The 24,605-nt window shown below is 46.9% G+C and overlaps 1 protein-coding gene across 1 annotated transcript in view; it reads right to left on the bottom strand.

Moving 5' to 3' along the window:
• RTTN (rotatin) overlaps positions 1 to 24,144 on the bottom strand; it is a 209,463-nt gene extending 185,319 nt beyond the window's left edge. Inside the window, exons 1-8 of the mRNA XM_044293243.1 lie at positions 24,044 to 24,144; positions 22,322 to 22,390; positions 19,824 to 20,011; positions 16,863 to 17,037; positions 13,532 to 13,624; positions 8,465 to 8,558; positions 3,848 to 3,962; positions 2,775 to 2,925 (exon numbers count right to left, since the gene is read on the bottom strand). Coding sequence (XP_044149178.1) covers positions 2,775 to 2,925; positions 3,848 to 3,962; positions 8,465 to 8,558; positions 13,532 to 13,624; positions 16,863 to 17,037; positions 19,824 to 20,011; positions 22,322 to 22,352 — 847 coding nt within the window. The 5' untranslated portion in view covers positions 22,353 to 22,390; positions 24,044 to 24,144. The remainder of the gene's footprint in view (positions 1 to 2,774; positions 2,926 to 3,847; positions 3,963 to 8,464; positions 8,559 to 13,531; positions 13,625 to 16,862; positions 17,038 to 19,823; positions 20,012 to 22,321; positions 22,391 to 24,043) is intronic.
• Between the last annotated feature and the right edge of the window lie 461 nt (positions 24,145 to 24,605).

The following is a 24,605-nucleotide window of genomic DNA, read 5'->3' as shown; positions in this document are numbered from 1 at the left end:
CAGAGCATTTATCTACCGACTCCACAGCCCTGGTCAAGTGAAGGCTTTTTGAGGATAGGTGTAATGGTAGCATGTTTAAAACCAGAAGGGAAGACACCAGAGGTGAGTAGTAGGTTGAAAAGATGAGATAGGGCTGGGATAAACACTGTGGTGAGGTTAGAGATGAGGTGGGATGGGATTGGGTCAAGTGCAAAGGTGGTGAGATGTGATCTGGAGAGTAGAGTGGAGAGTTTTTCTTCTGTAATGGTGGAGAAGCTTGGTGGGTTTTGGGAGAAGAGGACTGAGCAGTTATGTAGAGGGTCTGTAGGGACTGTGCACCGAAGCTTTCTTTGATGTTGGCTATCTTTTGTTTGAAGTATGTGGCAAAGTCCTCAGCTGAGATGAGAGGAGAGGGTGGGGGCACTGGGGGACGGAGAAGGGAGTTAAAAGTGTTAAAGAGTTGTTTAGGGCCGTGGGCCAGGGAAGATATGAAGGATGAGAAGTAGGCCTGTTTTGCATCAGCGAGTGAGGATTTTAAAATGAGGAGGGATTGCTTGTAGGTGGTGACGTGATCCTTAGGCCTCATGCACACGGACGTTTTTTTTCACGGTCCGCAAAACGGGGTTCCGTTGGTCCGTGATCCGTGACCGTTTTTCCGTCCGTGGGTCTTCCTTGACATGAAAAAAAAGTCATTTTGGTGTCCGCCTGGCCGTGCGGAGCCAAACTGATCCGTCCTGAATTACAATGCAAGTCAATGGGGACGGATCCGTTTGATGTTGACACAATATGGTGCCATTTCAAACGGATCCGTCCCCATTGACTTTCAATGTAAAGTCTGGAGTTCTGTTATACCATCGGATTGGAGTTTTCTCCAATCCGATGGTATATTTTAACTTGTAGCGTCCCCATCACCATGGGAACGCCTCTATGTTAGAATATACTGTCGGATATGAGCTACATCGTGAAACTCATTTCCGACAGTATATTCTAACACAGAGGCGTTCCCATGGTGATGGAGACGCTTCAGGTTAGAATATACAAAAAAACTGTGTACATGACTGCCCCCTGCTGCCTGGCAGGTGCTGCCAGGCAGCAGGGGGCAGACCCCCCCCCCTGTTTTTAACTCATTGGTGGCCAGTGGGCCCCCCCTCCCCTGTTGTTAACTCGTTGGTGGCCAGTGTGCGCACCCCCCTCCCTCCCTCCCTCTATTGTTTTAATACATTGGGGCCAGTGTGCGCGTGCCCCCCAACCCCCCCTCCCTCCCTCTCTTGTTTTAATACATTGGGGCCAGTGTGCGCGCGCCCCCCCAACCCCCCTCCCTCCCTCTATTGTTTTAATACATTGGGGCCAGTGTGCGCGCGCCCCCCCAACCCCCCCTCCCTCCCTCTATTGTTTTAATACATTGGGGCCAGTATGCGCACCCCCCCCACCCCCCTCCCTCCCCCCATTGTAATCATCATCGGTGGCAGCGGAGTAGAAGATTTTCATACTTACCTGGCTGCTGGCTGCTGCGATGTCTGCGTCCGGCCGGGAGCTCCTCCTACTGGTAAGTGACAGCAATGCGCCGCACAGACCTGTCACTTACCAGTAGGAGGAGCTCCCGGCCGGACGCAGACATCGCAGCAGCCAGCAGCCAGGTAAGTATGAAAATCTTCTACTCCGCTGCCACCGATGATGATTACAATAGAGGGAGGGAGGGGGGGGGGGGGGGGGGGGTTGGGGGGGGTGCGCACACTGGCCCCAATGTATTAAAACAATAGAGGGAGGGAGGGGGGGTTGGGGGGGCGCGCGCACACTGGCCCCAATGTATTAAAACAATAGAGGGAGGGAGGGGGGGTTGGGGGGCGCGCGCACACTGGCCCCAATGTATTAAAACAATAGAGGGAGGGAGGGAGGGGGGTGCGCACACTGTGCCACCAACAGTTAACAACAGGGGAGGGGGGGGCCGCACAATGATATTCAAACTGGGGAGGGGGGGGGGTCTGCCCCCTGCTGCCTGGCAGCCCTGATCTCTTACAGGGGGATATGATGGGGTTAATTGTACTATCATATCCCCCTGTAAGAGATCGGGTGCTGCCAGGCAGCAGGGGGCAGTCTTGTACACAGTTTGTAGTGTATTCTAACTAGAAGCGTCCCATCACCATGGGAACGCCTCTGTGTTAGAATATACTGTCGGATCTGAGTTTTCACAAAGTGAAAACTCAGCTCTGAAAAAGCTTTTATGCAGACGGATCTTCGGATCCGTCTGTATGAAACTAACCTACGGCCACGGATCACGGACACGGATGCCAATCTTGTGTGCATCCGTGTTCTTTCACGGACCCATTGACTTGAATGGGTCCGTGAACCGTTGGCCGTGAAAAAAATAGGACAGGTCATATTTTTTTCACGGCCAGGAAACACGGCTCACGGATGCGGCTGCCAAACGGTGCATTTTCCGATTTTTCCACGGACCCATTGAAAGTCAATGGGTCCGTGAAAAAAAACGGAAAACGGCACAACGGCCACGGATGCACACAACGGTCGTGTGCATGAGGCCTTAGAATGGGATTTTTCCATCTCCGCTCAGCAGCCCTGGAAGCTTGTCTGAGGTTTTTGGTCAGGTTGGCGTGCCAGGGTTCTCTGTTGATTTTTCTGGTTTTGTTGTGTGTGAGGGGGCAACAATGTCCAGAGCTGTACTTATTGTGGCGTTATACATATTCAATCATATTACATTCACAACCAACCAACGTTTTACATTATAAATGTAATTTATAATAACTGAAAACATCATACGATTCTAAGATTAGGTTTACCTTGTTTAGTACTCAAGAAGCCAGGATCTCTATGAAAGTTCAGTCGGTTTCTTAGCAGTGTACACAAGCGAAGCAAACAGGAAGCAGACTGAAATGCCAAATGCTGTTGTCCATCTTGCTCAAATGCAAGGCTTAGCAAAGACAAAAGGGTCTGGAGGTGCAAAATTTGACAGGGATTAGTATAACAGTGATTTCATACACAACCAGATTCGTTTCATATAAGAAAGAATGTAAATAACAAAGACAAATAAAATGCATGTCTTGTAGTAATAAAATGAACGTTGGGTTTACTACTAATACAGCACACCATATAAAGTAGCAAAGATGGAATAATAAAGTACAGTAAGTGTAATCACAAATGATAATAGCGTCTAACGGAAGTGCTCTGCAGCTCTTGCCATATAACACAATGAAGCAGGAGCAGGCCCCAGTTAAAGCTCGTTGCCTCCTGCTTAGGCCTCATGCACACGGCCATTGTTTGGGTCCGCATCTGAGCCGCCATTTTTGCGGCTCGAATGCGAACCCATTCACTTCAATGGGGCCGCAAAAGATGCGGACAGCACTCTGTGTGCTGTCCGCATCCGTTGCTCCGTTCCGTGGCCCCGCAAAAAAAAAATATAGCATGTCCTATTCTTGTCTGTTTTGCGGAAAAGAATAGGCATTTCTACAATGGGCCGCCCTTTCCGTTCCGGCAAAGAGCGGTCCGTGGTATGCCGGGCTGGATTCCTGTTCAGAGCAGGAGCGCACAGAGTCATTGGTTGCTATGACGCCGTGCGCTTCATGTCACCGCTGCACTACAGTAATACACTATACGAGTGTATTACTGTAGTGCAGCGGTGGCATGAAGCGCACGGCATCATAGCAACCAATGACGCTGTGCGCTCCTGCTCTGAACAGGAATCCAGCCCGGCATACCACGGACCGCTCTCGGCCGCGGAACACGGCCGTGTGCATGAGGCCTTACCTTGATATTGGGGTGGACACATGAGAATGGTAATTCTACCCACCCGGTAATAAAGTAAAGCAATAAAAATAACACACAACAACATAACCATTGCAAGTCTTTGTCTAACCTTCACAATCTTTGGTCTCTGCAGAAAGATTTCAGATGGAAAATCCTCCATTACAACATCTTGTAGTAGATGACAACTTCTCCATATTAAACCATGGTCTTTGCTTCTCAGTGAGCTAAAATGAGTAATATAAGATAGTGTGTAATGTTAACTCCTCGCTGACTGTGTAAAAAAGGTGTCCTACAACATGGATAAAAACATGAATACAAAATGCTATAAAGTAAAAGACACCCCCTGTGATGATTTGTATCCATACAAGGTCTCCACTAGAGCACCTCACAGAAACCAGAAGGGACATGTTCTCAACGTTACACTTAGGCCCCATTCACACGGGCGAGTTTTCCGCGCGGGTGTAATGCATGATGTGAACGCATTGCACCCGCACTGAATCAAAACCCATTCACTTCAGTGGGGGTTTGCAGATGAGTGGTGATTTTAACGCATCACTTGTGCGTTGCGTGAAAAATCGCATTATGTTCTATATTCTGCATTTTTCACGCAACGCAGGCCCCATAGAAATTAATGGGGCTGTGTCAAAAATCGGAAGCATCCGCAAGCAAGTGCGGATGCGGTGTGATTTTCACGCATGGTTGCTAGGAGATGATAAGGATGAGCAACCCCGGACCCCATTAAATTAAGTGTATTATTTTCCCTTATAACATGGTTATAAGGGAAAATAATAGCATTCTTAATACAGAATGCATAGTACAATCTCGATTGAGGGGTTCAGAAAATTATAAAAGTAACTGACCTCATCCACTAGTTCGCGCAGCAGTCATCGTCTACTTTCAGGACCTGCAAAAGGACCTTTGATGACATACTATAATCACACTCACCACGTGGTGAGCGCGGTGACGTCAGCGCAGGTCCTGCTGAATGAAGATAGAAGGGCTCACGTGGTGAGCGCGATTACGTCATCAAAGGTCCTTTTGCAGGTCCTGAAAGAAGAAGAAAGAAGACGATGCTGGCTGTGCAAACAAGTAAATGCGGTGAGTTAATTTTTTATTTGTTAACCCCTCTATAGACAATATTTTACTAAGCATTCTGTATTAAGAATGCTATTATTTTCCCTTATAACCATGTTATAAGGGAAAATAATAAAATCTACAGAACACCTAACCCAAACCCGAACTTCAGTGAAGTCCGGGTTTGGGTCTGTGTACCACATTCAGATTTTTAGCACGTGCGTGCAAAATGCATTGCACCCACGCGATAAAAACTGAACAACACAACCAAATCGCAGTCAAAACTGACTGAAATTGCGTGCGCACTCAAGCGGGTTTCCCTCAATGCACACACGATGCATCCGGAGCACTCCGGGACGTCCATGTGAATTTGTGGTCCACAAATTGCAGATCCGCAAAACACGGATGGCGTCCGTGTGCAAAACTGCGGCTCAGATGTGGACCAAAACAACGGTCGTGTGCATGAGGCCAAAGGCTGTGAACACCTTTGGGAGCACATTTTGTCAATTACTGCATTTTATGCATTTTGGGCTAAAAAAAATGTTATATATATAATTATATATATATATATATATATATATATATATATTAAAAAAATGTATTTATTTTTTTCAATTTTTTATTAAAAATGTTTTGCCGTTTCTGAGAAACAGAATTTGCAGGCTGTCGGACTGTTTTCTTTATATCCCGTCATCCGAGGGGTATATGTAGCTCTTATGTCTGACCTCAAACATTAATGTAAGCCATATTCTTATCAGTTTGACAAGAATTGAGCTATAAAAGAGTTTTAAGAAGTCAGGAGATCAGAGATAAGAGCTACACATCAGCCCTCAGATGACGAGATTCAAAGAGGACAAAAACTGACCGACTTAACTCTGTATCTCAGAAACAGCTGAACATTTTTAATTAAAAAAAAATAAGTTTTAGCCCAAAATAAGTAAAATTCAATCATGGGAAATAAATTGACCCAAAAGGTATCCATAGCCAAGGGGCTGAACAGGATTAGAAAGACATGGCTGCTTTCTTCCAGGCCGCCTTGTCCATGGACTGAGAGTAGAATTGCAGCCTAGCCCCATTGACTTGAGTGGTGCTAAGTTATGGACAGGCACTGTATTAGGAAGTTTCTGAAATCTGACCCGTTTTGAAAAATGAATGAAGGATAGGATAAATATTCTAAAAAGATGGCTAATGGAAGAGGAAGAGATATGCAACTACAGTTTATTTACTCCCTTTTATTTCTCAGACAATTCTCTACGAAACCCCTGGAACCAGAGGACTGCAGAGCAACAATCTCGCTCCAGAGATTCTTTCAGTGCTTGGCAGAGCACTGTACAAAGAGTAATAGCTAAGATTACAGTCATTTTATTTGGCCTACATTCATACAAACGCGCCGTCTCACCTTCATTTTCACAGCATGCCCTATAATACTAAATACTTATCTGGAAATGCAGACATCTATTACTTCTCAAAAATGCTCTACAATAGTTAAACTATAAAAAAAAAAAAAAAAAAAAAAAAAAAAAAAAACACAACCACAACTAAACCTTTCTTAAGCCTACAAGAAATTCAATTATTCTGTAGGCACAACATGGGACGTCATTGTAAAAGGGGCCATTTTAGAGAATTCCCTATGTTTGATGCCAATCACGTGTCGTCGCTTTTGAACATGAAAATGGATTTTTAAATGCAAATGACAGATCAAGTGGCTACGCAATTAAAAAGCACTTCCAATTTGAGCTTGTACTTTTAGGAGATGTCAAATTGAGCGGACATGTTTTTTTTTTGAGTTTTTGGAATCAGTTACTCCATAAAGAAAACTATACAAACAGAAAAGGTGAAACAGTTCGGAAAACTGCTCGCGACACCTGCACAGTGCTCCGGTCAGGAACACAAGATCGTTCTTACATCTACACCGCGGCAGAGATTTCCATCATCTGAGCAGAAGCTATCAGTGACTGAAGGAAAAGAGAAATTAAACCGCATTTCAAACCCCCATTGCCTTTGCTCTTCTTTTTTTCACATGATGCAGACTCAAATGTCACCACAAACAAAACCAGGCCTGGGAATAAAGGTTTATGAACAGCACTGAATTCTCAGCGGGCTGGAACAAAGCTTCGAGATCCAGAGTATTTATGCCTTGCATCACTCGCCTGATAACTACATATCTTTTGCCCGTTTGTGTGGCTCAGGGGACTGGAGAAATATATGCATGTGTACTGCACCAATTGTGAAATCTCTCCCCCATTCTCGTGTCTGCAGCAGCAATAAATCGACAGCGCAGCCCCTTATCTTAGAAATAATGAGAGCTTGTAAATGGAAAATGCAATACAATGACACTGTGTCTTCTGATTGTAGGGGGGAAAACCCGCCACCCTCGTCAAGTTACTGAAAAAATGTAGCACAGGCAGCTCACTTGTTCCCCTAGTCCTGACTATCTCCTGTCAGGATGGTGTTGGGGGGTCCCTGTTCCCATTCACTACGGCATGCAGGCAAATATTGAGGAGGGTGCAGCACTTGACCAAGCACTGCAGCCCCTTCAGAAAACATCAGGCATTCTGGGGGCCAGACTCCTGCCAATCTAATATTGATGACTTGTCCTCAATATCTGTCATATATGCAAATGGCGTCAGACGTTGCTGTCCTGCTGTCACACACATGGGATACTGCTAAATTGAATTCCAGGATGGGTTGTTTGAAGATTACGGCTTGACAGGGCATGCCACAAGTGGAAAGGTGGACGACAGATTTATTTCACATCTGAGGTTCTAGGTAGTTATTTGGTTGGCAAGGACATTTTCTGGTATCTGACAAATTCTATAGACAAGTTTCTAACAATAAAATAGGGGTGATTAGATATTTTCCTACATGTTGACCACCATAGGTCTAAGGGCACATTCACATGAACGTGTGGTGGCCATTCTCGTTTTGCGGACCGCAAACTGCAGGCACCAGTCGAGTGCACCTCACATTGACTTCAATGGGTTTGCGATCTGCAAGATGTGGCCAAAGACAGGACCTCCTATCTTTTGCAGCACGGAGGCATGGACAAGGCAACACACGGAAGCCCTTCTGCGTACCTCCGTGTGACAAAAGATAGGACATGTCCTAGCTTTGGCCACATCTTGTAGACCTACTGAAGTCAATGGGTCTGCACCACAATGTGGGGTTCACACGGCAGGTGCTGTGTATTGCGGATCTGCGGCTTGTAGTCCGCAAAACAGGCACAGCCGTCACACATTCATGTGAATGCACCCTAATTATAAAATACACTGTGAAGAACAGCCAAAAAATGGATATACCTAATATAACAAAGAAAGCAGACAGCACAGAACTTGGCTTTGGTCGGCACACAAGATGTCCAAAGACCATGGACCCACTTAGGTCTTCTAGTGAAGCCTCTGGAGCCCTTACTAAATGTTTTTCATTTTGAAGGTTTCTTGAGCATAAATATTATTCTGAGACGTCTGGCACAACCAGAATGAGCTAAAAAAAAGGAGAATAGCAAAGTAGAAATAAAACACTGCTATATCCTTGCAGTAAAAAAATGTAATCTGGCATTACCCAAAATATCAAAGTGCAAATCTTATATAATTGCTAATAATATGCATTCACATTCAAGAATGACCTTCATAGAGAAAAAGAATGTACTTACGATTCATTTGATGAGAGAACATGCTTATCGGTTGTAGTCAATGTCAGCCAGGGAAATGTAGAGAACTTCAAGCACGTACTTTTACCATGATGTACTGTTAGTGGAGATTTAGAAGACGTAAAGTGTATATTTCATTGATAGAAAAAGCATGGAAGAACAAACATAAAGACAAGGTTACCCGCCTCCAATATCCCTATATCACCCAACCTGTCACAGAAGAATACCTATTGGAAATTATTCCTGAAAATATGGAGGCAATCATAATTCCATTTTGTTTGCAGAAAGCAAAAAAGAAAAAAAAAAAAGAAAAAGGCATACTCAGGGAAATGCAAGAAATAAAGCAGTTTCAGCATGCTCAATGCCCGAAATACCAATCTGCTGTCACTTGATAGCAACGGAAGCCCCATATTTATTATTCCTTATATACATGGTCATGAGGACGGAGCCTTCCATTATGACCAAATGCTGTAAAGCAAGACTTTTCTGCTGTGAAACTGCACAAAAACATCACACATGAGGAGAATACTGTATTTCAAGTCAGCTTTTCTTGAGTCTGCGGTGGAAAACCTTTTGGGACTTGCACCGATCTGTAAAACTGGGCCCAAAGCGAAGGAGAGTGCACCAGGCATGCACACAACACTCTCAATTCACTTCTATGGGAGTTCAGAAGATAGCCTAGCAAGTGCACTTGGCTATTTCCAGAACTTGCATGATGCACTCACCTTTGTTTTGGGGGCCACGTTCTACATATAGGTGGGTCCCAGAGGTGGGACATGCACCTATCTGACATTGATGCCATAATCTAGCGATATGCCACCAATTTTGCCGATAAGACAACCCCTTTAAACCTAACGCTTTTGTCTAGAAATGCTACTGGTATACACAGTTATAGTTATTATTACAACGGGATAAAATAGAAAGTTAAAAAGAACAGCACCTAAAGGGGAGGATTACCCGTTATGTACATGCCTTTAGTTACAGTGCCTATTGCGGTCTGAGGTAGTCTAAGTCTCACCTCCGTTCAGCCTGCAGCACTGTCTATCGCTGTCCTCATCAGGAAGACAATGCATGGAGAGCCGACTTCTATTACAGCATGGACACATTGATTACAAATCACAGACTACGAAACCTCTAGCGAGAAAAAGTGACTGACGCACGGATCAGATATAAATTTAAATTGCATGGTTTTTCTTCACTAATGGGAATATTTTGAACCACAATTTACTTCTATCATTCAAAACTGGAAAGAGCATTGCTATGCCATGTTTTCATTTTTTTCAGTGTCTGTCCCTGCAAAAAAACATTCATATAAACTGAACCATTTAGTATTTTAGGGTCAATGTACAGTAGTCACTTTAAACTTTTCCCTGGCAAAATTTTGCAGTATTTTATCCTCACCAACTCCAGCTTTAAAGGAGTTCTCCGGGTCTTGTGCAACGATAACCTATGTTCAGATTGGCGATCAGCTGTTTGGCAATAGGCGACACTTCAATGGCAGCAGTGCAGTGGTGACCAGCTCCACACCAGCTCCACACAATGGACAGTTCTGTGTAGTTCTGGCACTGGAGCTACTGCAGAACAGCTGATCAGCTGGGGTTCCAGGAGTCGGACCCCTTCCAATCTGATATTGATGAACTGTCCTAAAGAAAGGCCATCAATAAAAAGGTCTTGAGTACCTCTTTAGGGCCCCCATAACCATTAGGCCATTATTGGCTGAAACTGCTGTTTCTGGAGGGGCTGCAAGAAAATCCAATGTGTATGGGGAGCGGGCGCTTAAAATTTTTATACCCAATGCATTTGTTCTTCGGGCAGATAGACCCTGCCAGACACCTTTGGCGACGGCTTTTCTCCTCTCAATCTCTATTGAAAACACATACATGATTTGCCAAACCAAATGTGCATGTGTGAGTTGGGGGAGGTAGCGGACAGTCCAGCTGAGTTTTTTTTAAATATATTTTATAAAAATTATTATAAAAGATTTCACGCTATATAAATTAATTTAAAGGACTTCTGTCAGCAGATTTGTACCTATGACACTGGCTGACCAGTTGGATGTGCACTTGGAAGCTGAAGACATCGATGTTGGTCCCATGATCATATGTGCCAGGATTGCTGAGAAAAATGATGTTTTAATATCTGCAAATGAGCTTCTAGGAGGAACAGGGGCGTTGCCATTGCACCTAGAGGCTCTGCTCTCTCTGCCACTGTCACACCTTCTCCACTTTAATTGACAGGGCCAAGCATGATGATGTTTTCACTGCCAGGTCCTGTCAAAGTGGACAGGGTGCAGCAGCTGCAGAGAGAGCTGAGCCTCTAGGTGCAACAGCAACGCCCCCGTAGCCCCTAGAGGCTCATTTGCAGATATTAAAACTTAATTTTTCTCAGCAATGTGGGCACATATGAACATGGGACCAACACAGATTACTTCAGCTGCCAAGTGCACATGTAACAGGTCAGCCAGATTCATTGGTGCAAATCTGCTGACAGATGCCCTTTAAATCTGCAGGCTTAAAGCATAACTGCAGTTTTGTTTTGTTTTTTGCTAGTTTGGTGTGTAGGGACAGTGATATGTTTTGATGTGTAGGGACAGTGATATGGAACATTTTTGTAATATACTTTATTCAGGGAAAACGTTATATTTTTAGGAGAAAACTGGGATTGAAATGTCCATTTGCAGTTCTCTCTCAAATGAGCGTTGCTAAGGGACATCCGTCTTATATTAGTATAGGAGAGACAGGCGGTGCGGGAGCTGCGGGCCTCTGCCTGCCCTGCTCCCTGAAAGCCTGCTGGGCATAGGAGCCTTATGTGTTAAAATTAAATATACATTCCCCCTATTTATTAAATATAATGCACTTGTACACTTGACCAGCGCTGTCAGTGAGCTGCTTTCCCCCTGCACTCCCGGCTGACTAAAGATGAGCGACGCCTGTGTGAGCGGCAGGGCAGGGGGGACATAACTGCCCTTATATACTGTATAGCAGCTTCCCCTGCCTGCCTGCACTCCCAGCTGACTAAGGAGGAGCGACGCCTGTGTGTGCGGCAGTGCAGGAGGGACATAACTGCCCTTATATACTGTATAGCAGCTTCCCCCCGCCTGCCTGCACTCCCGGCTGACTAAAGAGGAGCGATGCCTGTGTGAGCGGCAGTGCAGGGGGGACATAACTGCCCTTATATACTGTATAGCAGCTTCCCCCACCTGCCTGCACTCCCGGCTGACTAAAGTGGAGCGATGCCTGTGTGATCGTCAGTGCAGGGGGGACATAACTGCCCATATATACTGTATAGCAGCTTCCCCCACATGCCTGCACTCCCGGCTGACTAAAGAGGAGCGACGCCTGTGTGAGCGGCAGTGCAGGGGGGACATAACTGCCCTTATATACTGTATAGCTGCTTCCCCTGCCTGCCTGCCTGCACTCCCGGCTGACTAAAGAGGAGCGATGCCTGTGTGAGCGGCAGTGCAGGGGGGACCTAACTGCTCTCATATACTGTATAGCAGCTTCCCCCACCTGCCTGCACTCCCGGCTGACTAAAGAGGAGCGATGCCTGCGTGAGCGGCAGTGCAGGGGGGACATAACTGCCCTTATATACTGTATAGCAGCTTCCCCGCCTGCCTGCACTCCTGGCTGACTAAAGAGGAGCGACGCCTGTGTGAGCAGCAGTGCAGGGGGACATAACTGCCCTTATATACTGTATAGCAGATTCCCCTGCCTGCCTGCACTCCTGGCTGACTAAAGAGGAGCGATGCCTGTGTGAGCGGCAGTGCAGGGGGGACATAACTGCCCTTATATACTGTATAGTAGCTTCCCCCACCTGCCTGCACTCCCGGCTGACTAAAGAGGAGCGACGCCTGTGTGAGCGGCAGTGCAGGGGGGACATAACTGCCCTTATATACTGTATAGCTGCTTCCCCTGCCTGCACTCCCGGCTGACTAAAGAGGAGCGACGCCTGTGTGAGCGGCAGTGCAGGGGGGACATAACTGCCCTTATATACTGTATAGCTGCTTCCCCTGCCTGCCTGCACTCGCGGCTGACTAAAGAGGAGCGATGCCTGTGTGAGCGGCAGTGCAGGGGGGACATAACTGCCCTCATATACTGTATAGCAGCTTCCCCCACCTGCCTGCCTGCACTCCCGGCTGACTAAAGAGGAGCGATGCCTGTGTGAGCGGCAGTGCAGGCGGGACATAACTGCCCTTATATACTGTATAGCAGCTTCCCCCACCTGCCTGCACTCCCGGCTGACTAAAGAGGAGCGATGCCTGTGTGAGCGGCAGTGCAGGGGGGACATAACTGCCCTTATATACTGTATAGCAGCTTCCCCCACCTGCCTGCACTCCCGGCTGACTAAAGAGGAGCGATGCCTGTGTGAGCGGCAGTGCAGGGGGGACATAACTGCCCTTATATACTGTATAGCAGCTTCCCCCACCTGCCTGCACTCCCGGCTGACTAAAGAGGAGCGATGCCTGTGTGAGCGGCAGTGCGGGGGGGGACATAACTGCCCTTATATACTGTATAGCAGCTTCCCCCACCTGCCTGCACTCCCAGCTGACTAAAGAGGAGCAATGCCTGTGTGAGCGGCAGTGCAGGAGGGACATAACTGCCCTTATATACTGTATAGCAGCTTCCCCCACATGCCTGCACTCCCGGCTGACTAAAGAGGAGCGATGCCTGTGTGAGCGGCAGTGCAGGAGGGACATAACTGCCCTTATATACTGTATAGCAGCTTTCCCCTGCCTGCCTGCACTCCCGGCTGACTAAAGAGGAGCGACGCCTGTGTGAGCGGCAGTGCAGGGGGGACATAACTGCCCTTATATACTGTATAGCAGCTTCCCCTGCCTGCCTGTAGTGAGCGCTCATTTGAGCCCCAGTGTTCTACTAAAAATAAATGTATTCCCTAAATAAAGTATATTACAAAAATGTTCCATGTCAGTGACCCTACACATTCTAAAAAAATAAATAAAAAAATGCAGTTATGCTTTAAGACCCTATAACATAACAGCTTTTATTTGTTTATTACACAAGGAAAGAGGTAGGCACATCCTTCATATTACAAATGTTTCAGGATCCATACCTCGGTTTTCTGCCTGATACATTTCTGTGGGCTGAAGTCTTACAGGGTCTTGCTGAAAATATCCAACGGATACGTCTTCCTTCTGCTGTACAGCTAAAGAGAGAAAGCAATTGTGAGGGCAGCGGTACATCCTGTCCCCTGGCACCTGCCTCTAGCCACATACTGCATTTTCTGCAGGATATTTTTAGCAGACATTTTGCCGAGTGAAACTGCTAGAGGTAATACTAAGGGCTGAACATGTACAGAACACGCTCTAGTTTATATCTAGGGAAGAACCAAACTCAAATTTTATCTGTTACACCCCCCCCCCCCCCCCCCCCCCTACAAACACACATATCTATTATTTCAAACTCATATAGTTTATATACACGTTAAAGGGGTTTCCTGGGAATTATTTTATTTGCTAGAGGGTCTTAAAATAACAAAATCATTACATTACCAACCACCCGCCGCTGTTTCACCATTGCTTCGACTGCTGCGCCTCTCTACGTTTTCTTCTTGGAGCTTGGCCTGCCCACCTAGCCAATCACTGGCTGAGGCGGGTCACTGCTGTGGCCAGGGATGGGCTGAGCAGGCAGTCCAAGCCAATTACCCGAGTGTCAAGCCCAAGAACAAAAGGCGGAGAGGATTGGGGACCAAATCAGCGGCAACGAGGGATCGGCAAGGTGCGTAATGATTGTTTGTTTAACTCATTCTGACCCCTATAAAGAAACCATCATCCAGTCACTGTGCTATTACTTTCAGCAAAACAGTTTATCCAAATCTAGACTGGGTTATAAACAGCGGAACATTGTCAATTTCTGTATACAGATCTGCATCAACCTTACTGTAAAGATAATAAACTGCTGGGTCGGTTTTATTCCCCGTGGGACTTCTCCTTCACTCCCAGTCACTGCTCTTATATTATTAATAATTCTATAGATCTTCCTCTTAGTCTTGTTCCTCATTACCGCTCAAAGATTCACCTGCCTCCTCTGACATTATTTCGGACTGCCCATAGGCTATATATATCTGGGCGGTCCACATGTACCTCTGCAAGGACATTGCGAAACATCCTTTCCAGAGAAGGCAGCTGCATATTATTCGTGCAGCAACAAGAGAGGGATGGCGGTTGTCAGCGACAGTGGGCTCCCCATTGAGAAGCCAGAGATGAGGTACTGCCATCCCTGCGCTCTCCATCACTGTATGCACAGTGCTCAGTGGCAATGCCACTTCCTGCTCCAGTCCCAGCGATCACAAGATAACTGCACAAGCTGCTGGGCATTAGCAGACCCTGATCCGCTCTCAAGTTCAACAGTGTTAAAACATCCAGGAGCTGTATTCCACCATAAGTGGAGCTAAAATATCAGCCCTAGTTACAGGAGCAATTAATAATAAATAAAAAATAATACGAACAAAATGAACGAACAGTAATAATAAAAATAGTGCCACCATGGCCCACACTGCAGCTTCTAGCCACACCCAACATCCACCATAAAAACAATATATTCCCACCGTAATGGAAAGGAGACATTTAAAATATCCTTTTGTTGCAGTTTGTGCCACCCAGTTTGTGCCATCCTTGATTCCACTGAAATGGAGCAACGGGGGCCGCAACAAACACTGTACAGACAGGAGCACGCATTGCTGCTCCTGCCTCTGCCCCCTCAGCTTGGCTAAATCCTGGCACAGTACTTACAGATGAGCTCCTGCCTGTGCCCCCTCAGCTTGGCTAAATCCTGGCACAGTACTTACAGATGAGCTCCTGCCTGTGCTCCCTCAGCTTGGCTAAATCCTGGCACAGTACTTACAGATGAGCTCTTGCCTGTGCCCCCTCAGCTTGGCTAAATCCTGGCACAGTACTTACAGATGAGCTCCTGCCTGTGCCCCCTCAGCTTGGCTAAATCCTGGCACAGTACTTACAGATGAGCGCCTGCCTGTGCCCGCTCAGCTTGGCTAAATCCTGGCACAGTACTTACAGATGAGCTCCTGCCTGTGCCCCCTCAGCTTGGCTAAATCCTGGCACAGTACTTACAGATGAGCGCCTGCCTGTGCCCGCTCCACTCAGCTGAAAGCTCTGCATAACACAATTTGCAACTTTTTCTAAGCCATTGTGTCCAAATCTAGGCGCAATGATGTTTCTACCCTTCCTTGACACTCTTCTAAAAGGAGGCGTGGCAGGGCGCAGTGAGGGCGGGGCCATCACCCTTGACACATTTATAATAAGACGCCTGTCTGATAAGATCCCCCCAATACCTTCCACTTAATGACCCATTGCTTCATTCTTGAGAAAAAAAGGCTTGTAATTCACATGCAAATGACCTGTTAAAGGGGTTCTCTCACTTCAGCAAATGGCATTTATCATGTAGAGAAAGTTAATACAAGGCACTTACTAATGTATTGTCATTTTCCATGTTGCCTCCTTTGCTGGCTGGATTCATTTTTCCATCACATTATAAACTGCCCGTTTCCATGGTTACAACCACCATGCAATCCCAATATGAGTTGGCCGGGGTGGGAGCTGGTGCACATGTGTGACTATGCATGCTCACACGGTCCCAGCCACCAGAGTGCCTTTTGCTATAGTGAGCAAGCACACCCACCACTGCTGGATTGCAGGGTGGTCGTAACCATGGAAACGAGCAGCGTATAACTGCAAACACTATGGACAATCACCATACATTAGCAAGTGCCTTGTATTAACTAACTTTCTCTACGTGATAAATGCCATTTACTGAAGTGAGACAATCCCTTTAAGTGCACTGAGTGCAGGCCCAAGCCACTCTGTGCACCCTGGCTCTTCTTGCTTCCTCTGCCAGCCCTCCCCCACCCCCCTTCTTGATTAACAGAGCCAGGTTCCTGTCAATCAAGAAAGAGAAAGAGAGGCAGGCAGAGAAAGCGGGAGAAGCAAGGGTGCACAGAGTGGCATGGGCCCGCCCTCAGTGCACTTCACTGCTTATTTGTATATGGAGTGAAAGTCCTTTTTCTCCAGAATAAAGCAACGGATCACTAAGTGAAAGATATCATTACACTCAACTGAGCTAGCCCTACAAGACATTATCAAAACTGGCGCTAACGACAACTGGCTTAGATGCCCATAGCAACCAATCAGATTAATCCTTTCATTTGTTTATAGGAGCTCCGAAAAATGAAAGGTGGAATCTGATTGGTTGCTATCAGTTTTCTTTAGCACCAATGTTGATAAATTTCCCCCATTATACTTAGTTTAATCAGTGAATTTCAGGGTGACAGATTCTAGGGGAGAAGTCACTGATGTCCTATGCAAAAAGAGGAGACAGAAATATATAACAGACATTTCTACATAATGTAAAAGAACATTTGACAACATTACCTGGACACTCCTGTGCTTGCCATGATGCATTACATGATATTTCTGTGGGAAGAAGGAATAGACCATCCAGGATATCATCCACTATACCTTGGAGCGTTGGCTCCACATTTGGTCGAAGTTGAGAGAGAAAGTCCACTGCCCCCATATCGATCAACCACTGAGCTGCTACAGAATGCTGCAAAAACAGTGGAACACATATAACTACACATATTAACAGACAGTAAAGCTACATTGTTTCCCATTTTGACGTTGCAGATTCACAGTCCTGTAATAGAGGGGAGCATCTCGCCCAGGAGCCCAATATATTCGCCTCTACAAAGCCTCCGCTCATTCTGGAGGACCCACCTTGTCCGTATATTACAGGGATTTCAGAGAGCACCTTAAAAATACTTCCATGTCTCAGCAGATAGACAGACCTTACAAAGGGGATGTGGATCCACTGTGCCTACTGGACAGATCTGACATTGGGCATTGAGCCCGCTGGTCTTCACCCTTTAATCCATGTAGCGTTTCTAGTCAATACTGTTAGGTATTGTGACGTTTCATAAATTCCTCCACTGTTGGCGTACCTTGTGCCAAATGTATCACACACAGCGCAGAGTTAGATACGTTGGCTGTACCTTCAAACCTACCACTTTTGTCAAGTATAATACTACTCAGTTTTTGTATGCCATTCCCTTACTGGAAAGGGTTTGCGACTTTTTTTTTTTTGTAAACGTCATACTAAGGCTACTTTCACACTAGCGTTCTGCTGTCCGCTCGTGAGCTCCGTTTGAAGGAGCTCACGAGCGGAGCAGAACGCTTCCGTCCAGCCCTGATGCAGTCTGAATGGATGCGGATCCGCTCAGACTGCATCAGTCTGGCAGCGTTCAGCCTCCGCTCCGCTCGCCTCCGCACAGCCAGGCGGACAGCTGAACGCTGCTTGCAGCGTTCAGCTGTCCGCCTGGCCGTGCGGATCCGTCCAGACTTACAATGTAAGTCAATAGGAACGGATCCGCTTGAAGATGACACCATATGGCTCAATCTTCAAGCAGATCCGTCCCCCATTGACTTTACATTGAAAGTCTGAACGGATCCGCTCAGGCTACTTTCGCACTTAGAAATTTTATAAGTTATTAATGCAGACGGATCCGTACTGAACGGAGCCTCCGTCTGCATTAATATGATCGGATCCGTTCAGAACGGATCCGATCAAGCGCAAGTGTGAAAGTAGCCTAATAAATCTGGAGCGAAACTAATAATATAGCTAAATACACTTTTTAAAAAATGGAGTGAGTGGGCAGGGTTGTTTTAAAGGGAACCTGTCACCGGGATTTTGGTTATAGAGCTGAGGACATGGGTTGCTAGATGGCCGCTAGCACATCCGCAATACCCAGTCCCCATAGCTATGTGTGCTTTTATTGTGTAAAAAACACAGATTTGATACATATGCAAATTAACCTGAGATGAGTCCTGTCCCTGACACAATAAAAGCACACATAGCTATGGGGACTGGGTATTGCGGATGTCCTCAGCTCTATACACAAAATCCCTGTGACAGGTTCCCTTTAACATATTGACAGGCCCAGTGGCGCCACACAATAGTTATGCCTCCTTATGCCCCCTCACAGTAGTTATGTCCCATAAGTGCTGTCCTCACAATAGTTTTCCCCCTAATGCCCCTCAATACAATGCAGCCCTGTTTGTGCCCCAATAGTGATGCCTCTGTAGTTTTAATGTAAAAAATAAAAATACATTATTATTATTATTATTATTATAAGCACTACCCACCTAGCCCCGTTCCCCTGATGAACAGAGCACATTCTCCCCAGCTTGTGCGTCTCCTGCTCAGCGCAGCCGGAGAGATGACATCACTTCATTACACCTGCTGCTGGGGAATGCACAGGCAAGGGAATGATGAAGAAGGGAGCTGACGGTTCCCTGCTTCACCATTGTATTTAACTGTATCTGCGTCTTCAGGACACAGAAGTAGGTGAAAGTGGGACATGCTGCATTCTTCCAACCATCCCGTCACATCCAGGACGATTGGGAGTCAGGTGAGTTGCTGCTGGTGGGCCAGGTGAAGTTGCACTGCTTGCCCCATAGTTAAAGGCTTTCTGTCATCATTTTTATACCCTTAGAACAGGATGACCTTAGACCTGTGCGCTGATCAGCAGAATCAATCTGCCTTGGGCTTATTGCAAACGAACGTGTGCGCCCCGTGGCCGTATTGCGGACCACATTTGCGGATCCGCAATACACGGGGACCGTTCCGTGTGCATTCCGCATCACGGATGCAGACCATTCACTTAAATGGGTCCGCAAATCCGGAGATGCGGAATGGTGCAGAACGGAAGCACGACGGAGTGCTTCTGTGGGGTTTCGTCCCGAACTTCCGTTCCACAAAAATATAGAACATGTCCTATCTTTTTGCGGAACGGCCGGATCGCGGACCCATTAAAGTGGGTGTTCGTGCATTGCGGCCTGAAATTTGCGGGCCACAGCACAGCCACGGGCGCACACGTTCATGTGCAAGAGGCCTTGGTCCCATCCCATTTCAGTGGAAAAAAAAGTTTTAATATATGTAAATGAGCCTTTATGAGCAACGGTGGCATTGCCGTTACTGCTAGAGACTCCGCCCCCTACATTTTGATTGACAGGGACAAGCATTGTGAACGTCATCACGCCTGGCCCTGACTTCTCAAAAAGTCTCCTGCTGCTCCGTGCAGGTCAGTAACCGACACAGGCGTAGTGCAGGGAAGAGGCTCGCCGGCAGTTCTCTTTTCTGCTGCGAGAGTTACTGAACCAGACGGAGCAGCGCAAGACTTTATGAGAAGTCATAATCCTGGAAAGCCGGCCTGGGATAAATCTAGAGAGTATGGTGCCACTAACCAGGTCATTGTATCAGACGAACACAGAAGTATTAACAATCTGCACACACATATATACAGTATATAGTAATGTATGTCACTACATACACACCTTCACCAACTTGTTTAGAAGTTGTAGTACTTCCTCCTTCATTGGAACTTCCGGGAAGTTGAACCATTCAAGAAGACATACAAACAAGGACTTTTCTTGTATTAGATCCGCAGGAGTAATGAGGTTATGGTCCAGTTTACAAATTATGTTTTTAAGTGATCTTTCTCTAATTTCTGCAAGTTGGTGGCCTGAATCAGAGAAAAACAAGTCTTAAAACAAATGTTTACTGCCATTAGCAGAACCACCTAAAACTTTGTGGTATTGGCCTACCCATTGTCACCTTTGCAAGCACGCTGATAAAATTATATTTTACTATCAATTTTCGACGGTCAATATGGTCGCACTTCCCATTGTCAATTTTTATGGAAAATGTTAAAATATCACACACAAAAAAGCTACAGTAGTGAAAATGCAGCGGATTTTCTGTACAAATCTCTGGGCAGAAAATCCATAGCGCTTTAGAGTGGCGGCAAAGATTTTAACAAGTCTCATCTACGTGCTGCAGAAAAATCTGCAATGTGCCCCCTTTGAGGTTATGGTAGCCAAACTGTCATCAGCTGGGTCCAGCTGACGAATAAGACAAAATGGCCAGCTGACAATAAAGACACACAGAAAACCCAAGCCTGCTATCTCAATTAGCGCTATAGTCCAAGCATAACGTAGTGGCCCTTTTATCAGGGCCGAGGATCGGCCAAAACAGCGTAAACAGTTCAGCAATCAGCTGCCAAACGAGTCAACAATCATTGGCCGATCAGTTGTACTTGCCTTGCTCCCGACACCTGTTTTGCTTCTGATGCCCACACGCGCACCGCTGCATCTCCCCGTTGTGCGGATCAAACCATCCAGCGAGGGGGGGGGTGTCAGCCAATAGCAGGCCACGATGGGAACGAGCGAGCCTCCCTAGAGTCACCCACGATGCTAGGGAGGCTCGTTCCCATCGCGGCCTGCTATTGGCTGAACCACCCAATCGCCAGATGTTTTGATCCGCGCAACAGTGAGAAGCAGCGACGGGCCGGCCGACATTAGTAGCGACATGGGTGCCAGAAAGTAAGGGGCCCGGGCATTTGGGGAGGCATTTTTGGGGTTGGATAACCCCTTTAACCTGAATACTACAGACCAATATATTATATCTTCCATGTACTTTATCATTTATCTATAAAAGCCTGCCTACATTTAATGTGCTGCCTGTGCCGTTCATAGTGCACCCTACGCTGATGAATGGCGGGACAGGTCTAGGGCATATTGGTATACCATAGACTTTTCCAGGGTGCAGGTGCCCAGAGAGGGCTCTGAGTGTCGCCTCTGGCAGCCCTGCCATAGGTTCGCCACCACTGCCCTATAGGCACCAATGGTTAAGACCCTAGGGGGACCTAAAATAAAAACACGATCATTAGCATTGCTGTATCCCAAAACGCCTGTACTATTAAAATGGTTTTCCAGTATTTTGTTACTGATGGCCTTTCCACAGGTTAGGCCATCAATATCAGATTGGTCAGAGTGTGAAGTTTAGGACCTCTGCCAATCTACAGTAGTAGCCCTGGCACCAGAACTATACAGCTCCATCCACTACATAGTTGGTTACTACAACACTTCTCCCATTGACTTGAATGGAAGCTGAGAGACAGTAGGCGAACATGGCCACTACACGGTGGACTGCATGTTCTGTTTCCAGCTTTGTCCACAGCTAGAGAGCAAGGTTACAACCAAATTCCATAGAGTCAAGCACAGTGTAAAAGAAAACATTCCCCTATTCAAAGTGGTTCCAGTCCAGCTCTTCTCTGCTTCCAGAACTGGAGGTTTGACATCCCATCAACACAAACAGTACCACTGTAGGCCAATCAATGGCCTCAACAGTAACCCGAGCAGGATTGGCACGTGGCCACAAAGGCTCAGCGGTCAGGTGCCACTCCTGACACTTCACCACTAAGGCCCTTGAAAGGCCTGTGTGTTGACAGAACATCATTCTTTTTGCCCAGCAGGGGTCTGGAAGCAGCAGAGACTTGGGGTTGGACCAGAAGTATGTTGAACTGGTGATTTATTTTTGTTTTTTCATTTTTGGCTGTGCCCGGCCCTAGAGAATTTAGCTTCCACTCTCAAAACACCTCTTTAACGACCAGACACATTTTTGTGGTCTAACTTATTATTTGATGGGCATTGTACAAAGGCAGAGTTGATCAGGGTCTGCTAAGACCCAGCAGCTCTGCTTGAGAACACCCAGTGATCGCTGGGTACAATGGAGGATGTGGCGCAGCACTCATCGAGAGCTATGCAGGGAGCAAAGGAGAAGGCAGAAGCAGTAGTGAACTCACTGGGTATCGGACAGCTGCAAGCGCATTACAACTTCCCTATAAACATGCTTATATTGTACATAGTTATTGAACAGGACATGGGAATAAACGCCTGCTGGACATCTTGGTGGTTTCCATGTGTAACATCTTCACTGTAGCAAGGTGTCGCTCTTGACTAATCTATGCTAGAAGAAAAATTATATATATTACCAAGCTTCTTCACCAGTGAAGACAGATCCATGATGGTTTGTAAAATCGTCTTTTTCACTGTGGTACGGTCTGTAAAAAAAATAAAATAAAGATTAACAAACTGTATATCACAATCATAGGAATTGTTACTGCTACAGTAGTCTTAAAGGGGTATTAGGGTAAGGCCTGATTCACACGATCCGGGAAACACAGTCCATGTGTCGGCTGTATCTGCTGGCCCGACTGCAGCTCCCCTGACCCGAGTGAATTATAATACAGTCAGTTCCTCTCTCATCTTGGGTCTGATGCACTGGGACTCCCATTGATCACCAAAATGGGGGAATGGCTGAGCATGCGCTGTGCCAGTTCATTCATTCTCTACCGAACTGCCGGAGCGGCGGGGCAGCCCCACAGAGAATGAATGGAGCGGCGGGGCAGCTCCACAGAGAATGAATGGAGCGGCGGGGCAGCTCCACAGAGAATGAATGGAGCGGCGGGGCAGCTCCACAGAGCAGAGAATGAATGGAGCGGCGGGGCAGCCCCACAGAGAATGAATGGAGCGGCGGGGCAGCCCCACAGAGAATGAATGGAGCGGCGGCCGCACAGAGAATGAATGGAGCGGCGGGGCGGCCGCACAGAGAATGAATGGAGCGGGGGGCAGCCCCACAGAGAATGAATGGAGCGGCGGCCGCACAGAGAATGAATGGAGCGGCGGGGCGGCCGCACAGAGAATGAATGGAGCGGCAGGGCAGCCCCACAGAGAATGAATGGAGCGGCGGCCGCACAGAGAATGAATGGAGCGGCATGGTGCATGCTCAACTAGCCGCTTCATTCAGCAAGAAGTAGCACAGAGGTCAGCGCTGGGTCATTTGGGGTACATTCAAACAGGATGTAAAATACAGCAGAAAATATACACTTTTTGGACGTGGGAACACCTTTGGCTTTCACCTGAGAACGAGCCGTTACTGTGCTGAGGACATGCAGCACCGATAGGACCCCAGCGGTCTGCACCCCATATATTTGATGAGAAATACCACATATACATTTCCAGGAGCAATAATAGAGGAACGCGTTCTAAGAAAAGATGCTGCAGAATTGTTATATTGCAGGGAATACAAGTCAAGAGTGAACGGTCGTCTTTCATGAGTCTGGGAAATACCTTCCCGTAATAAACAGCGGATTGCTGCGGCCATGCAGGCATCTGATATCTGCAACCACAGGAACAGGAGCCTGACGGAAAAGTTACTTCACCAGTGACAACTGGGAAAATCTCATCCAAGACCAGTTATGACCTACGGTGCTAATTTCTATCCGCCAGAGACCAAGCCAATGGTGATCCGCATTAACCAGCGGATCGCCAGCTGTTAATTGGTCCGTTTATGGGCCGTGTTGTCGGGGGAGGGGGCTCCACTACGTTCATCGATTGCGCCAAACTGTACTACACTACGGCCTATGGGAGATATGACATCACAAGGACATTCACAACTTTGCTACTACAAAAACCCAACATATCCCGCAAGAGATATCAGCGCCACTCACTGCAGGCGATATGACGCTGGCCACAAATATATTATCTTCTATCACAACCAGTAAAGATATAATCAGTGGAGTGAACTATTAGAGTGTCAGTGCCCACTGTCTCACACCCCTCCCCCATACACTGTCTGCGAGGGCTTGCTGAGCCCTGTAGTGCATTAAAGGGTTACTGGTTGCTATATGATGTGAACACAAGGCGCCACCTACCTCATGCACGCCGGGTCATGCACTGCAGGTGAGGGCGGCAGGTAGTCACCAGCCCTGAGTAACGGACAGTCGTGTGTACAGGAAGACAACCTGAAAACACGCCCATTCATCGCTAATCAGCATATCTCTTACCAGTAACCAATCAGCGGGCCGGTAAGAGCTGCTCCAGCATGAGGCGTACATGAGAGAGGCGCAGCGATTGGCTGGGAGCGGCTGACACGGGGATTGTCATTGTCAGTGTACACATACTGGTGTGGAGGGAAGAAAGGAGGGAGATTTGGAAAACTTCAGTGTTGCTGTGGAGCGGGAGCGCAGTGCTGTGCCCTCATCACATACACACGTTATCCTATACGTCACATCCTTTCTGAGCTTTATCAAAACTGAGGCAAGGGGACGGTGGGGCAGTTGCCCGTAGCAACCAATGAGCTTCCAGTTCTCATATCAGAGGAGCTTGTGAAAAATGAATGAAACGAGCTGATTGATTGTTGGGCAACTGCGCCACCTTATGCTAAATCTCCCTTGGGTAACTGTGCCACCTTATGCTAAATCTCGCTTGGGCAAC

This window comes from Bufo gargarizans, chromosome 5 (genome assembly GCF_014858855.1).
Source record: "Bufo gargarizans isolate SCDJY-AF-19 chromosome 5, ASM1485885v1, whole genome shotgun sequence".
In the NCBI taxonomy this organism is placed as follows: Eukaryota; Metazoa; Chordata; class Amphibia; order Anura; family Bufonidae; genus Bufo; species Bufo gargarizans.
This window is presented reverse-complemented; position numbering and strand designations above follow the sequence as displayed.